The 15,144-nt window shown below is 35.4% G+C and overlaps 1 protein-coding gene across 2 annotated transcripts in view; it reads right to left on the bottom strand.

Moving 5' to 3' along the window:
* LOC107661474 (tyrosine-protein kinase CSK-like) overlaps window positions 1-15,144 on the bottom strand; it is a 35,364-nt gene that overhangs the window by 6,385 nt on the left and 13,835 nt on the right. Inside the window, exons 2-5 of one of the 2 annotated variants that reach the window (XM_016451083.1) lie at window positions 6,625-6,737; window positions 6,388-6,501; window positions 5,291-5,403; window positions 674-893 (exon numbers count right to left, since the gene is read on the bottom strand). In XM_016451083.1, coding sequence (XP_016306569.1) covers window positions 674-893; window positions 5,291-5,403; window positions 6,388-6,501; window positions 6,625-6,639 — 462 coding nt within the window. In that variant the 5' untranslated portion in view covers window positions 6,640-6,737. The remainder of the gene's footprint in view (window positions 1-673; window positions 894-5,290; window positions 5,404-6,387; window positions 6,502-6,624; window positions 6,738-15,144) is intronic. The other variant, XM_016451084.1, reaches the window with a different exon arrangement.

The following is a 15,144-nucleotide window of genomic DNA, read 5'->3' as shown; positions in this document are numbered from 1 at the left end:
GTGACCCTGGAGCACAAAACCAGTCATAAGTAGCACGGGTATATTCGTAGCAATACCCAACGTATGGGTCAAAATGATCGATTTTTCTTTTATGCCAAAAATCATTAGGATATTAAGTAAAGATCATGTTCCATGAAGATATTTTGTGAATTTCCTACCGTAAATATATCAAAACTTAATTTTTGATTAGTAATATACATTGCTAAGAATTGCCCCCTCAGATTCCAGATTTTCAGATAGTTGTATCTCAGCCAAATGTTGTCCTATCGTAACAATGTGTACATCTCAATTTAAAAAAATTGACCCTTATGACTGGTTTTGTGGTCCAGGGTCACATATATATAAAAAATCTATAAATACATATAATTAATAAGAATTACCATTTCATTTTGCTTTCTCTGGCTCATCTGTGTAGCCAGCGCGTCTGATGTGGACTGACTTCCTGTTAGGGCTATTTTTGTATCTGTGAGTGGTGATCAATTTGAAAATGTTGACGAGGCAGTGAGAGGACTCTCAGGAAGAAGCCTGTTGGTTTCACAACCCGCTGGGCTAACTTTGGAGTGTGCTTGTGCTGACTATACAAGTATTTTAACAATAATCTATAAGACCATAAATAGACCTGTTAGCTACGAAAACAACAACTTAAAGCAGGTCATAAGCCAGTAACCCTCACCTCCATGAGCTGCATGAGGTTTTCAAAGTACTCCTCCTCATCGATGGACAGTTTGCTGTTGTGGTAGATGATGCGGTAATGCTCCACCTTGCCGTCGCAGCTGACACACAGGGTGTAGTCGCCGGGGTAGTTGGTGCTCTCACGCACCAGGAAGAGGCCTGTCTCTGGGGGGTAAAGCAGCCTCTCGGCCTGCTCGCGTGTGATCTTTCCATGGAACCATCTGAGTGACCACAGATAAAAGACATGTGTTTGATCTGTTCATCATTTACAAGTCATATCAAAGCATATTTTGTGTTGCGGTGGTCTGATGAAGAATAGTTTTCAGTCAGTTGGTGAAGTTTATAAAGTGTAAAGTGCATAAAATCTGTAAGCATCACACAATTGCACACTTACTAACAAATGACTCTTATGAGCTAGTTCGTTTAATGAATCAGTCAGAAAGACCCAGGAACCCAGAAGTTTTAGTTTTGAATCTGTCTGACACGTTGATTCATTATTCGATGAAAAGGCCAGAGATACATTTTTTTAATTAAAACAAACTGCTTGTGATGTTTGGATAAGAGTGTTTGCTACCCCCTGTAGTGAAAATCAAGTTTTTTATGTTGATTAGACAATATAGACAAAACATATTTGTCTATATGTTCTTTTTAATATGCTTTTAGACAAACTATGTGCCAATCCATTAATCAACACCACTGCTGAGTATTTTCTCCTTAAAACTGAAGTTTCCCCAAAGGCAGTCCCAGAAACGCGGTTTGAAACGGCCCTTTTTTTGCTACGTCACAAAAATCAATAACCAATCACGTCAAGGGATCGTATCATTAGCACATCATGAACTGTGCTGCAAAGCAGGGGTTCTAGTGAGAAGGCAGCCAGGTTAATCCAGTATATTTTTCTGTAGATGTTTCGCTAGCTGTTGATATTTTCACTATTTTCACGATGGCATGTGCTGTTACCGCATATTTATTTGTATTTAGAACCGCTAACTTGATAATAACCTGCGGCAACAGTGTAAAAGTAGCCCGGAGTCAGACCCACCTCTCCCGCATTGGCGTCCGCACTTCACTCGCATATGCTCGCGGGTGCGAATTGGAATCACAAACTTGGCTGCATTCAAGCATTATCTTCAAGGCATTTTGAGGACACAACATCGTCAAGTAATTCACTTTAACGAATGTTACAGTATCCACTGTAGTTGTCCGCTAGTAAAAACAGTTTTATCAGTCATTACCCGTGGATCAGGAGGCTCTGGCTGGTGTGACTGAGTAGAGGCGGGGCTAATTTGCATATTCATAGATCTGCATATAGTAAATGAGGCAAGGGTGTAGAGTTACATTCAAGCTATTTTAAGGCATGAGAAAATTATTTTCACAAGAAAAAACATTTAAATATGTTATTTTGATGATCAAATTTTTGACTACAGGGGGAGCCTGTTCTTTTAATGAATTGGTCAAAAAGACTCATGAACCCACAAGTTATCATTTTGAATCAGTGTTGCGCTTTGAATCATGAATCTGAAAAACACATGAATCATAAAAACACCTTAGGGCTGCACGATATATCATTTCAGCATCGATATCGCAATGTGCGCATCCGCGATATTCACATTGCAGGATGTGCGATGTTTAGTATACTGACTGTAAAAAAGGCTATGGGTTTCTATTATTCTAACCTCTCTCTTAAATCTCTCCTTCTACATGTTGAAACACGTACATACACAGACCACTTCACCTGAGCCAATCAGCATCCAGAAACCTTGACCACATGATCTCCCCCGCCCTCACAGAGACTGAAGTTCAGTGCAGCGGGATATGGGTCGGATGCTTAAGTTTCTGCGACATCATTGTTTTTGGACTGTTTAAAGATCGCCTTTTGGACAAAGTGTTGCGCGTGAATGCAAAAAAAGACCACAGCCACGACCACACAGTCTGTTGAGTGGTGACAATAAATGGGTTATTCTCATAAAACAAGTGCATCTTCGTTTCGTCTCTAATCGGACGGCCTTTGGTGGGTCAGTACCCTGAGCCGGCAAATAGTTCTATATGGTGAAGAGCTACTAAAGCCAAAAATTTTCACTGACCGTTTTCTTTGCTCACACACAAGCATCATGTCTACACCGGACACAACAGTTGTCGTGTCGCTACATCTATAGTCTGTCAACACTGGACACGACAAAGCGCCCGCTTCAAATCATTTGAATTTTGTGTGTCAGTTTGTCATAAATGAGGCATCCGTTTACTGTCGGGGATTTGTCGTGACGCGCCGCATCCAGTGTTGTCAGACAGCATCATATAATGAGTTCTATAGTATTTTGTCACGTCGTGCCGCTCGCGTCCGGTGTAGACATGGTGAGAGCCCCGCAGATGCACGTGAACACTGAATTCTGTTCACAACTTCTGTGTCATGAATGTTAATCAAACAACAAAACACAGAGAGAAAAATCACTTTCTTTTAGCTTTAACACAGATTTGTTAGATTTAATTTATACAATGAAGACTATGCAATGTTATTTTACATTTGATTATTCAATTTCTGTACCTGAATACTGTTCGACTTACTTAGCAGTTTATTTCATTTGTATCTTTGTTCTATTAAATTTGTCTATGCTTGTAATTTGTTTATTTTCTATCCTGATTTACCCACCTACAAAATCATCCCAATCATTTTTGTATCTTTGTTCTATTAAATTTGTCTATGCTTGTAATTTGTTTATTTTCTATCCTGATTTACCCACCTACAAAATCATCCCAATCATTTATTATTTTTTTCCAAATAGAGCTATTCAAGTCATCTGGTGATTTTGTTTTTCATATTGCAATATATATGAATATATATGTGAGTTTTTTCCAATATCGTGCAGCCCTAAATCACAAATTCAGTAAAGAACTTTGTTGTAATAAATAGGATTTTATGTAAAAAAAAACTCAATATATGTTACAAAAATCATACAGCATTTTTTTTTTTTGTATAAATGCAGTGTGAACTGAAAGAAATTAAATTATTTTTAATTTGAAATAGTCTAATTGCCTGTGATGCTCCTCATTTGAAATTTGGTTTGGATAAATACTAAATGAATAAATGTAGTCCAATTCACAAAATAATGACTTATTAGCTGTTTCTTTAAGAGAATTAAGTGAAAAAGGCTTGCGAACTTGCGAGTTAACACTTTGAATCACAATAAAAACAAAAAAACTGCTGTTGTAATGGTATTTTTTATGTTATAAACATTCAAATGTGTCAGAAAATAGTATTGTTTTGTTTCTAATTGTAGTTTACCTCAGTTGTGAATTGTATAAATTCAATCCAATACAGTATGAATTCAGTCACTGTATTCAGATTCACAAATGACTCTTATGAGCCAGTTCTTTTAATGAATCAGTCAAAAAGACTCATGAAAGTTATCAATTTGAATCAGTCAAATGCTTTATAATTTTGTAATGAAGCAGTTACAGATACTCTGAATATTTTTTAATAAATAGTATTTTTCTGTAGAAAATCCCAATACATACACTGTATTATTGTTTTGTTTAGTATAAACGCAATATATATATATAAATAAATGATGGCTGATTGTTTGTGAGGTTCCTCATTTGAAAGACGCTTCGGATAAAAGCATTTTAGAACAATAAACATAGTGTGATTCATAATGACTCTTAGGAGCTGGTTCTTTTAATTAATCAGTCAAAACAAACTCATGAACTTGTGTTAATACTTTTGAATCACCAAAACAGTGTTCCTGTAATGGTATTTCACTTTAAAAACACTAAAATGTGTCACATAGAATAGTATTGTTTTGTTTAGTATGTACTTAGGCCCAGCTATCGGGAAAATTTAGTAAGAAACACTGATTCAGATACATAATATTGTGCACAAGACTGAGAAAAGGAAGCTAAATTACAGGCTTCCAAAAGGAGCACTGGCCTTGCCTGGCCCTTCTGTGGCTTCCCTGGCATGACAAACATCCAATCTGTATCTCCCAATTACCCACACATATACATACACACCATCGAAAATAAACCAAAGCTGTGCAGTAGACGGCAAAAAACGACTGCTACCGTCACAATCTGCTAAAGCCAAACACATCTAAACATGGCTAAAAGCAGACATCCAGATCCCATACATCAGGTTTGAAGGATTCACGTGACGCTGCATTGCCATGCTAAATAAAACTGCGACATCAGCGTCATTATATCCATTGTTCCTTCTAAAAACAGCAAGTAATTGAAGAATATCATCTCTTACAATTGAACCCTAATCGTGATGCATGTCTCTGGCCTTTGCATATCAGATGCTGAGAGATGGACTTTTTCCACTGGCCTGAGTGCTGCCATTTGTATAACTGTCTGATTTCTCCTTCTATTTTAAACAGCTGGCCGATTCAAATGAGTCCTTGGGTTATTGTGGTGGACCGGAACACAGGAAGACATTTGTGTATTATTACAGATATACAGTAGTAAGTGATCTGTGATGGTATCAGTGACGCATGCTAAATATAGCACGATAATGTTTGTATGTATGAAACGCACACAAACACTCTCTTATTGTAGTTCAAGTGAGGATCAGTGAAGACAAACCGTCTTATATAAAAAAAAAAAAGCATGCAAATAAACTACTTACGGCATAAGGCTCAGTTTACCGCCTGATTTCACTCCTTCTCTCTTCTGAACGTAGTTTGCTGGTATGGTACCCTCTCGTCCTGCTGCGTTTTTCGCTTTGTACCAGTTTGAATCCTGGAAGGAAGCACCAGCAGACAAATTTTTAAAGTAATAGGTGCCCAAAAATGAAAATTTATTTTGTCATATGTTGTTCCAAACACATATGACAATTTCTTATGTAAAACACGAAATAGATATTTAGCAGGATGTTCACGCTGCACTTTTCAATGGAGTTGAAATGTATTTCAACAAATACTGACTTAGATTTCAGTCTGTTCTTCACAAAAAGGTATTGTATAGCACATTTATTATATTTTTAAGCCATTTTGGGACCTTGGCAGTCACTGGTTTCTAATCACACTTTTATTGTACGGTAAAAGTAGTGTGAATATTCTGCTGAACTTCTCTTTTTATGTTAAGTATTGCATTAAAATATACTTAGTTGGCAAATTTACAAACACTTCAAAAGTACACTACTGTTCAAAGGTTTGGGGTCAGTATGATTTTTTTTTAAATACTTCTACTCACAGAAATAATAGTTAATATTGATCAAAAATTCACAGTAAATGTTTGTAAATATTCAAAATATTTCTAATTCTTTCTATTTATCAAGGAATCCTGAAAAATGATTCCCAAAAAATATTAAGACGCACAACTGTTCTCAACACTGATAATACAAATGTCTCTTGAACAACAAATCGGCATACTAGATTGATTTCTGAAGGATCATGTGACACTGAAGCCTGAAGTAAAGCATCAAAGGAATAAATTACATTTTAAAATGTGCTAAAAATGTATAATAGTTTACACTATTACTGTTTTTACTGTATCTTGGATCAAATAAATAGAGCCTTGGGGAGCCATAAGATACTTCTATTGAAAACACTGAAAAAATCTTACTGACCACAAACCTTTGGTAGTGTATGAAAATTGGTAGTTTATAAATAAAAATTCAAAGTTTTATTTTTAAAATTTTATATTTAAAAGGATAGTTCAAATGAGGGTGTATAAATGACGTCTCTCTCTTTAAAATGTCTGTCATTCATTTTAGAAATTTACCTTAGTTACTCCAATTATAGTAAGGACATCTCCTTTGCACATGGGCAAGTCCTGGTCGGCCGTTCCAGGGAAGTTGTACCTGGCTACACACTCGGTGCCGGGAGGCCAGATCGTCTAGAGGGGGGAATGGGAATATAAGGAAAAGCCTTTGATGTACAAACACAGGATGCTGTATGAATGAATTAAATTCATAATTCACATTATAGCCAAATGGCAACATTTCAAGGTTTGTGTTACCTCAAAGGTAGACATAACTGAGGGAAATCGTCCTCTCACAGTCGACCCGTTTCAGCCGGTAACATCAGAGCTGAGCCTGAGGCGTACAGCTGCAGCCAGAACTGGCCAAAGATCTGTGAATAAAAAAAAAAGTCATTATTGGATGCACTTTAAATAAAAAAAACAAAACAATACTATTTAATCAAACACTCAAATAACATTAACAACACTGAACATGCGCTTCAATGCTAAATCCTGAAAAGCATTTACAAGTAATAAAGATACAGAAAATGAACTTTAGCAATGACTCAAAATTAGATGTACCAAGCATGTCAGCAAACACTGTTCAAGCACACACACTTTCAAAGGGGAAGTGGCGGCTGTAGATTTTCCGATGCCTCAGACAGGAAGAAGGGCTGAGCAGCAAGCATGCTTGCAAAAAGCCTGTTAAATATTCAGCGTGAGCAGCGTGTAACACTTTACACTTGGAAAAGCCTCTAACTAAAGCTAAATATACTGATGAACCTATATGGCCAATAATTGACATCTTTTAGATACTCAGGAACTCTACATAGACCATAATCACAAATTAGGTCACTTCTTGTTTTGAGAGTATATATACATGTACACACACACATTTTTAGGGTTTTTGTACATTCATTTTTGGAGACTGTTGCCATTATTTATATTTAAATATGTGAAATTAAATAAACTAAATATTTGTTTTTCTTTTTCATGCTAGTCTATAGATTTCAGATTTTACATGTCAGTCTGATTCTTCTGGTCCAAGTGGCCACTAGATTAGATCTAGTACGGTTTACTCAAAGATCCGGCTATGAGACTTTTGGTCTCTTCATGTTAACATGAGGTTAAATAAAACTGTGCTGTTCCACAAATAAAAATATATTACTATTGAAAAAATTAACTCACACCACAGCTTGAGAACTGAGAACACCAGAAAGCAGAAATGAGAAGTAAAAAAAAATTAAAAAAACGTTTCACTTTCGTGGTGATGAGCAACGTGAAGTTATTATTGCTCTCTTTCCACTATGACAAGTTTTGTAGGGAGAAGAAACTTCTGAACTGAACTTGAACTTAAACTAAAACAAATGACACCTGCAAGTCTGCCATCCTCACACAACACTCTCATGGGAACAAATTAGCAGGCAGTTAGGGACGATTTCTTACGGGAATTAAACTGCACCTGGAAGCAGAAACCAAATTTACCTGAAACATTTCTGCTCTACATTAGAAGTGAACAAAATAACAGAAAGTTGTAGGCGGAAATCTAACAAGTTATATATTCTTAAACAGAAAAAGAACTTTAAAAGTCAACATGCAACAGCATTCGCAACCTATTTTTCTTTCGTAATGTGATGTATTTCAACAAAAATAAGATGAGGGCCTTGATTTTATTCATCGATGCCATTAATTTGTGCACAATATAACCAGGAATGGTCATTAAGAAAGTAAACAGGCTCCGTTTTGTTTACTTCAAAGACTGTGCACGTTGGTTTTGATACCTTTTGCAGCTATTTGCAACAGTTTTCTATCATTCTTTGTGTGTAACAGTGAAATTCACACTGGTTCAATCCTCCCACCTTATTTTCACAAGAAGCGCGGTGCATGCGGTGTGCTTGTGAACTACATATTATATGACACTGAGCGTCTTGACCTCATTAATATGTCAACCAACGCTGACTGCCAATCTGTTCAATGCAAAGTAGCTCTGGTTTGAAAGCTGCAGCGAGCTCCACAACATGAAGTCACTTCCTGTTTGAGCTGCCGAGACTAAAACGGTCTTCCTGTATTGGCACGCAGGCGTTGGTGGGTGATGAGCACTATGGGTTGAAGGGTGCTGGCTAGAGCAGCAGACGGCAAAAGGGGCGCCAACATCTGCGCAATCCACAGAAGCCCTTACAGTGAGGATATAACACACTTCCCTTTAAAAACACAGTCTTCCCCTGCTGCTCGGACTACCTAATTTTATACTCCCCAAACATAGGAATAGCATGAATCACCTAAAGACAGGAAACTAATTGTCGTTGTAGTAGCTTGCTATTTCAAATATGTCCGAATTTGTGAGTTTTAACAGTTATTTTTCAAAATGCCTGAGTACAGGTACAAGGAATTAATGCACTGATTAATGCATTAATGAAACCATTTTGTTTGTATCATAGTAGACCGGCATTTTTAGGCCAAGAACCCCTTGATGAGACAAGGAGCAAGTTAAATATTGTATAAAATTGAGTGTTGCGCTTTAAGAAAACACAAAATAAAATAAAAACTAAACAAAACAATAAAAAAATGAAGACTAAAAACACAAAACAAAAAACAAACAAAAAAACCCTACAAAATAAGACAAAATGAAAACTAAACAAAAACAAGACAAAATACAAACAAAACCACTAAACAAAAATAAAAACAAAATGAACTAAAAAAAAACAAATAAAACAAAAACAAGACAAACAAACAAACCTCAAAACAAAGGAATAATAAAAAAACAAAACTAATATAAAAAAAATATTGGGAAATGAACTGTGCAATAAAATAATGCCACAAGTGGTCTGCAAAAAGTGGAAGGAAGAAACTTTGTTTCAATTTAAGTAACCAACTGTCTTTACCGCACTTGCCAAGTAAAGCAATGAGCTATTAATATCTCACTCTCATAATCCACTTGTTTGCCACTTGAAGCTATACCTGTGTTTAACAAGACAATTTATTAGTGTTGTTTGCTAAGGCATATATTATTATTACTCCTCATCACATAAATCATCTGTCACATATACTTGCGGTAGAGATTTGAACAATCCCTCTAACCTCATGCAATACACTTTGATGCAGAACTCAATCTGAACTTGTACAACCAAAGAAAAAAAATCCCACTGATTTTCATCAAAGAATCTGCCCATAACACCCTAGCAACCACCTAGAAACATAAATAGAAATATGCTAACCCTGTAAACAGGCTCTGTGGAAAAAATGTGAAGTAACATATTTCCGACTTGCATTAAATAATTTGACTGTCGTCCAGATGGTGTTATTGAGTTTAAGCTCACCCTAAACAACCATAACAGAGGGAAACAAATGATGCAATCATGTGAAAACACCTCAAGTTGATGCACACAGACAAATAAAATGTGTAGCACATCAAAAAAGCAGGATACTGCCAAATCTGAGCAACATCCAACCACAAAAACGGCTCATTTAGAAAACAAGAGGTTGACATTCAAAGAGGAATGCATTCACCAATCAAAATCAATGAGGCTTTTCTGTGATCAGCAACAATTTCGGGGTGTGCCTTGGCAAATCCCTCGTTACAAATGATATCATTGTTTAAGGACTGCATCGGCTGGGCTACGCCTCGCACAAGAGAACTTTTCATTCCTTGAGTATCTGAAAACTTGCTGCAAACTTCTGGAGGCCAGCGGTCAGCTCACTGGCACTGAATCCAGGCAACTCTGGTGGCTCGAATATGACTAGGACTGCGGAAGTTTCCAGAGGGTATGATGTACAGTAGAACCAAAGCCTTTCCTTTTATTCACAGACTTCGACAAAAGTGTCTTTGTATGCCAGAACTGGACACTCCAACCCGGTTCTATCAAGGCTGGGTCAAATGAATCCATTTTGGTTTTAATGACAACACTAGTATCCTTAAGAATCTCATATGTAATTTCACATACTAACATAAGTGTCTAGGTGTTGAGTAACTTGAGCACTAACAAGGCTATGACAGAAATTTTTTCAGTGCTTTTCCAGTTATTCAGATTACTGGATAAGGATTAAAGATTAATTATATTTAAATATAAGTACAAATATAATTGGTATACAAGGTAGCCAAGATATTTATCATGCATGATTTTAGTCATGCATGATAAATATCAAATACGTTATAGCTTGACTACAAGTTTAAAAACAACGCTGCAATTGTTATAATTAAGGAAATTAAACTTACCATCATGAAATGTGTCTACACAGGCGATAATGCCAAAAAGAAAGAGAAACATCGGAAAATAGGCATATTTTATTCAAGACATTATTATATGACATCAACATGCATTTATCATTCTTACAATCACCGCCAGAATGTCTAACTTCACCATGATAAACTTAAAATTGGGTTATATTATTTTTCCTCAACAGTTCTCCTCACAAAACGAAATTAATTTCAAACACAAATTTGATAAGAACAGAGTGGAAATTATTAGCAACACCAAAATAACAGCAAAGCTAATGTTTCCTGTTAGTTTAAGCACAAACTAAGAAAAGTATACCCAAACTTTGTGGCAATAATTAAGACTAGGGCTGTGCAATATATCGAAATATCGCAAATGTACATATCGCAATATGCATATCGCTACAGCTTGCAATATTTGGGGCCATGAACAAAACACAAAGAGAAAATCACTCACTGCTCTTACCTCAATAACTTTTGTAGCTTAAATAAGAATCAGTGCATATTGAATTCAAAGAGTAAATACTACGTAGTGTTTTATTTTTCCTTTTTATTATTCAGTTCCTAAACTCACGTTAAAATGATTACACTAATGTTAAAATGACATTTTTATGTAATGCTCGAGTAAAACACTACCGTTCACTTTCATAAGTTGTTGTAGGGGTGCTTTCTTATTAGAATCAGAATCAGAATGAGATTTATTCACCACTTAAGTGTGCGCAAACACAAGGAATTGGTTGTGGTTTTACAGGAACTCTTGGTACATTCATACATACATACAAATAACCATATATATATATATGACACAAGATAGTTATAGAAGTTCACAGAACTGACTCAGCAACAGCTGAGTAAAACTGTTTCATCTGAGCATGTGGCACATTATCGTATCGCATATCGAATATCGCAATTTTCTTCAATATCGCACAGCCCTACTTGGTACACAATAAACAATGATGGTAACAATCAGTGGATTGTGTTTGAGTATGAATGGGTCATTTTGGGTAGAAAATAAACTCCAGATATCACAAAACATAAATCATAGAACAGTGTAAATACAACTAGAAAACAGTGAAAAATTCGACCTTGTCCTCATTTGTAAGTCGCTTTGGATAAAAGCATCTGCTAAATGACTAAATGTAAATGTAATATTTGTAAATAATGTAAATTGAAATAAGCATAATTAATTTTAATTAAATTAAGATTTCTCCCACAAAGAGGAATTTAAAAAATATAAACAATATATTTTAACGAAATATAATAATAATAAAGAAACTACTACCACTACTAATAAAAATTTGTTATTGTTAATATTTACAATTCCTTTATGAGAGCAATCTTTTTTAAACTAATTATTTATTATTGCAATTAACAACAACAATAATAATTAGATAGAAACTACTATTCATAATTAATTAAAATATATTAATATTTTTAACTCCTCTATATGAGAGTAATCTTTGACTTTAAATTGATTATTTATAGTGGTGTGAAAAAGTGTTGGCCCCCTTCCTGATTTCTTTTAAATTTGTTTGATGATCTGAAACATTAAAGTGTGACAAACATGCAAAAAAATAAGAAATCAGGAAGGGGGCCAACCCTTTTTCACACCACTGTATTATTGTAATTATTTAAAAATAATAATTTGTTTGAAACTACTATTACTTTGTTAAAATATATTAATATTTTAAACATTCCTCTTTGAGAGAGTAATGTTTGATATATTTTAAATAATTATTGTTATTAAAATTAATTTAAAATCAAGCAAATAAAGATGTTAAAATTATGAATAATACAATGATTTATTAAATTTGTTAAAATGCAAAAATGTATATGTATAACATACGGGGCTCCAGACTCATTCTTCCCACTGGTCGCTCTTTTGCAACTAACTTTCTCAGCTGGTCGCACAAGCACATACTTTGGTCGCAATATTTAAAAATTTTTTTTGTGCTACAACATGGGATCATTCAATGCATGCTGATGAACTTTTATCATAGTTTATAGTTATATGGAAACGAAAGTGGTTAACATTCAGCCCGTTCTTTATCATCAGTAGTATTATGTGATTTGAATTTTGAATTGGAGTTCCTCTTTTGCTGTGTTAAGCTGCGGAGCTTCAGATGCTTTCACTTTCGAATTTGCGATCTTGTTGTCACTGTTTTGCTTACATCTACACACCTTTATTTTTTTAAGACTAAAACAAAAGATGGATTCACTGTTATTCTTAATTAAAAAGCACAACAACAATAAATCAGTAAGATATACAAAAACGAATAAGATGAGGCATGGCACACAACACATGCTGTATTACAGTATATACCGAGTAGTAGGGGTGCTCCGATCAGGATTTTTGAGGCCGATCACTGATCGCTGATCACAGAAAGCAGTATCTGCCGATACCGATTACCGATACTGATGTTTTTAAAGCCTTCTTTTTATAATTTATACCTATTTATAGTGATACTCCAATCAGGATCTTTAGACATTTATTCAGGGCCTGAATTTCATTTTTGAAAATGGGGGGAATTCTTCTCTTAGGTGACTCTTGTGAGAGGAGAAGCAGCTTTTACACAGGAGTCTGCTACTGATCCGTGGCCGTTTACCACAAACACAACATTTATCCATTATTTTGATTTCAAATCCAAACATTGTCACTGAAATTGCTTTTTCAGCATTGCAATTCTTTTTTTTACACAGTACAGTAATACAATCTTTCACAGACATGTTTAAACAATAAACATTAGCAACACATTCAATGTTATTTACTTTTGCATTTACTTTAGATGTATATATTAAGTTGCTCAAGCAAGTGGCAAAACATTTAAACTACTTTTCTTACGTTATCACAAACTTACCATTGAAATAGTCAGCTCTACTGCTTTTCCTTTTGCATTTAAATCTTTATTAAATGCAATCCTGCGGTTCATAAAGAACTTTGTTTTCCTACCAGCCATCATTTGACAATGAGTCAGACTAACTGAAATAAGCCTGGCTTATTTGGTTAACTTGTTTTATGAAAAAGGCCTCGAGGCATTAAAAGTGATCATATTTTCTCCATTGAATCGAATCACATTGTGTTGAATTGAATCGAATCGAAATCGGATTGCACTGCATCGTAATAGGGGTGAATCGTATCGCTTCGCATCGGTAGCTGCTTCATATGCATCTTTAATATATCGTATCGTTGGCTATGCATCGAGATGCGTATCGGATCCGCCTCAGTCATGGAGATGCACATCCCTAATACAGAGTAATAAATTACAGAACATTTAGCAAACACTGAGGAATCAAATAAATAAAAGAGAGCCTCCATAGCGTAATGTGAGGTAAACAGCCCGATACCGATCTTTTTAAAGCCTTCTTTTTTTATCATTTATAACTATTTATAGTGATACTCCAATCAGGATCTTTAGACATTTATTCAGGGCCTGAATTTCATTTTTGAAAATGGGGGGAATTCTTCTCTTAGGTGACTCTTGTGAGAGGAGAAGCAGCTTTTACACAGGAGTCTGCTACTGATCCGTGGCCGTTTACCACAAACACAACATTTATCCATTATTTTGATTTCAAATCCAAACATTGTCACTGAAATTGCTTTTTCAGCATTGCAATTCTTTTTTTTACACAGTACAGTAATACAATCTTTCACAGACATGTTTAAACAATAAACATTAGCAACACATTCAATGTTATTTACTTTTGCATTTACTTTAGATGTATATATTAAGTTGCTCAAGCAAGTGGCAAAACATTTAAACTACTTTTCTTACGTTATCACAAACTTACCATTGACAGAAATAGTCAGCTCTACTGCCTTTCCTTTTGCATTTAAATCTTTATTAAATGCAATCCTGCGGTTCATAAAGAACTTTGTTTTCCTACCAGCCATCATTTGACAATGAGTCAGACTAACTGAAATAAGCCTGGCTTATTTGGTTAACTTGTTTTATGAAAAAGGCCTCGAGGCATTAAAAGTGATCATATTTTCTCCATTGAATCGAATCACATTGTGTTGAATTGAATCGAATCGAAATCGGATTGCACTGCATCGTAATAGGGGTGAATCGTATCGCTTCGCATCGGTAGCTGCTTCATATGCATCTTTAATATATCGTATCGTTGGCTATGCATCGAGATGCGTATCGGATCCGCCTCAGTCATGGAGATGCACATCCCTAATACAGAGTAATAAATTACAGAACATTTAGCAAACACTGAGGAATCAAATAAATAAAAGAGAGCCTCCATAGCGTAATGTGAGGTAAACAGCAAAGATAACAAGTTTTTCAAAAATGAAAACAAAAAGAAAAGTAAAACTAACAGTGACAGTGCTTGCATGTTTTTTCCCCCCACAAGAATACCAGCATCTTCACCATCTCTGGTTTAAGAAGCGGTCTTTTACTTGACTTTCGCTTGAAAACCATCCATCGTTTCCTCAATATGCGCGTAATTTTTGCTGTGCGCACCTTCGCGCTCGTGCTGACGCAGTGAGTTCGTTATGCTTTCAGTTTCGTTTGCCGTTTGATGTTTCTCATATGCAACAGAAATTGCAGCGCTTATGAGTTGACCAACGCGGTGGTCGC

This window comes from Sinocyclocheilus anshuiensis, unplaced genomic scaffold, assembly GCF_001515605.1.
Source record: "Sinocyclocheilus anshuiensis isolate Anshui unplaced genomic scaffold, SAMN03320099.WGS_v1.1 scaffold491, whole genome shotgun sequence".
Classification (NCBI taxonomy): domain Eukaryota; kingdom Metazoa; phylum Chordata; class Actinopteri; order Cypriniformes; family Cyprinidae; genus Sinocyclocheilus; species Sinocyclocheilus anshuiensis.
This window is presented reverse-complemented; position numbering and strand designations above follow the sequence as displayed.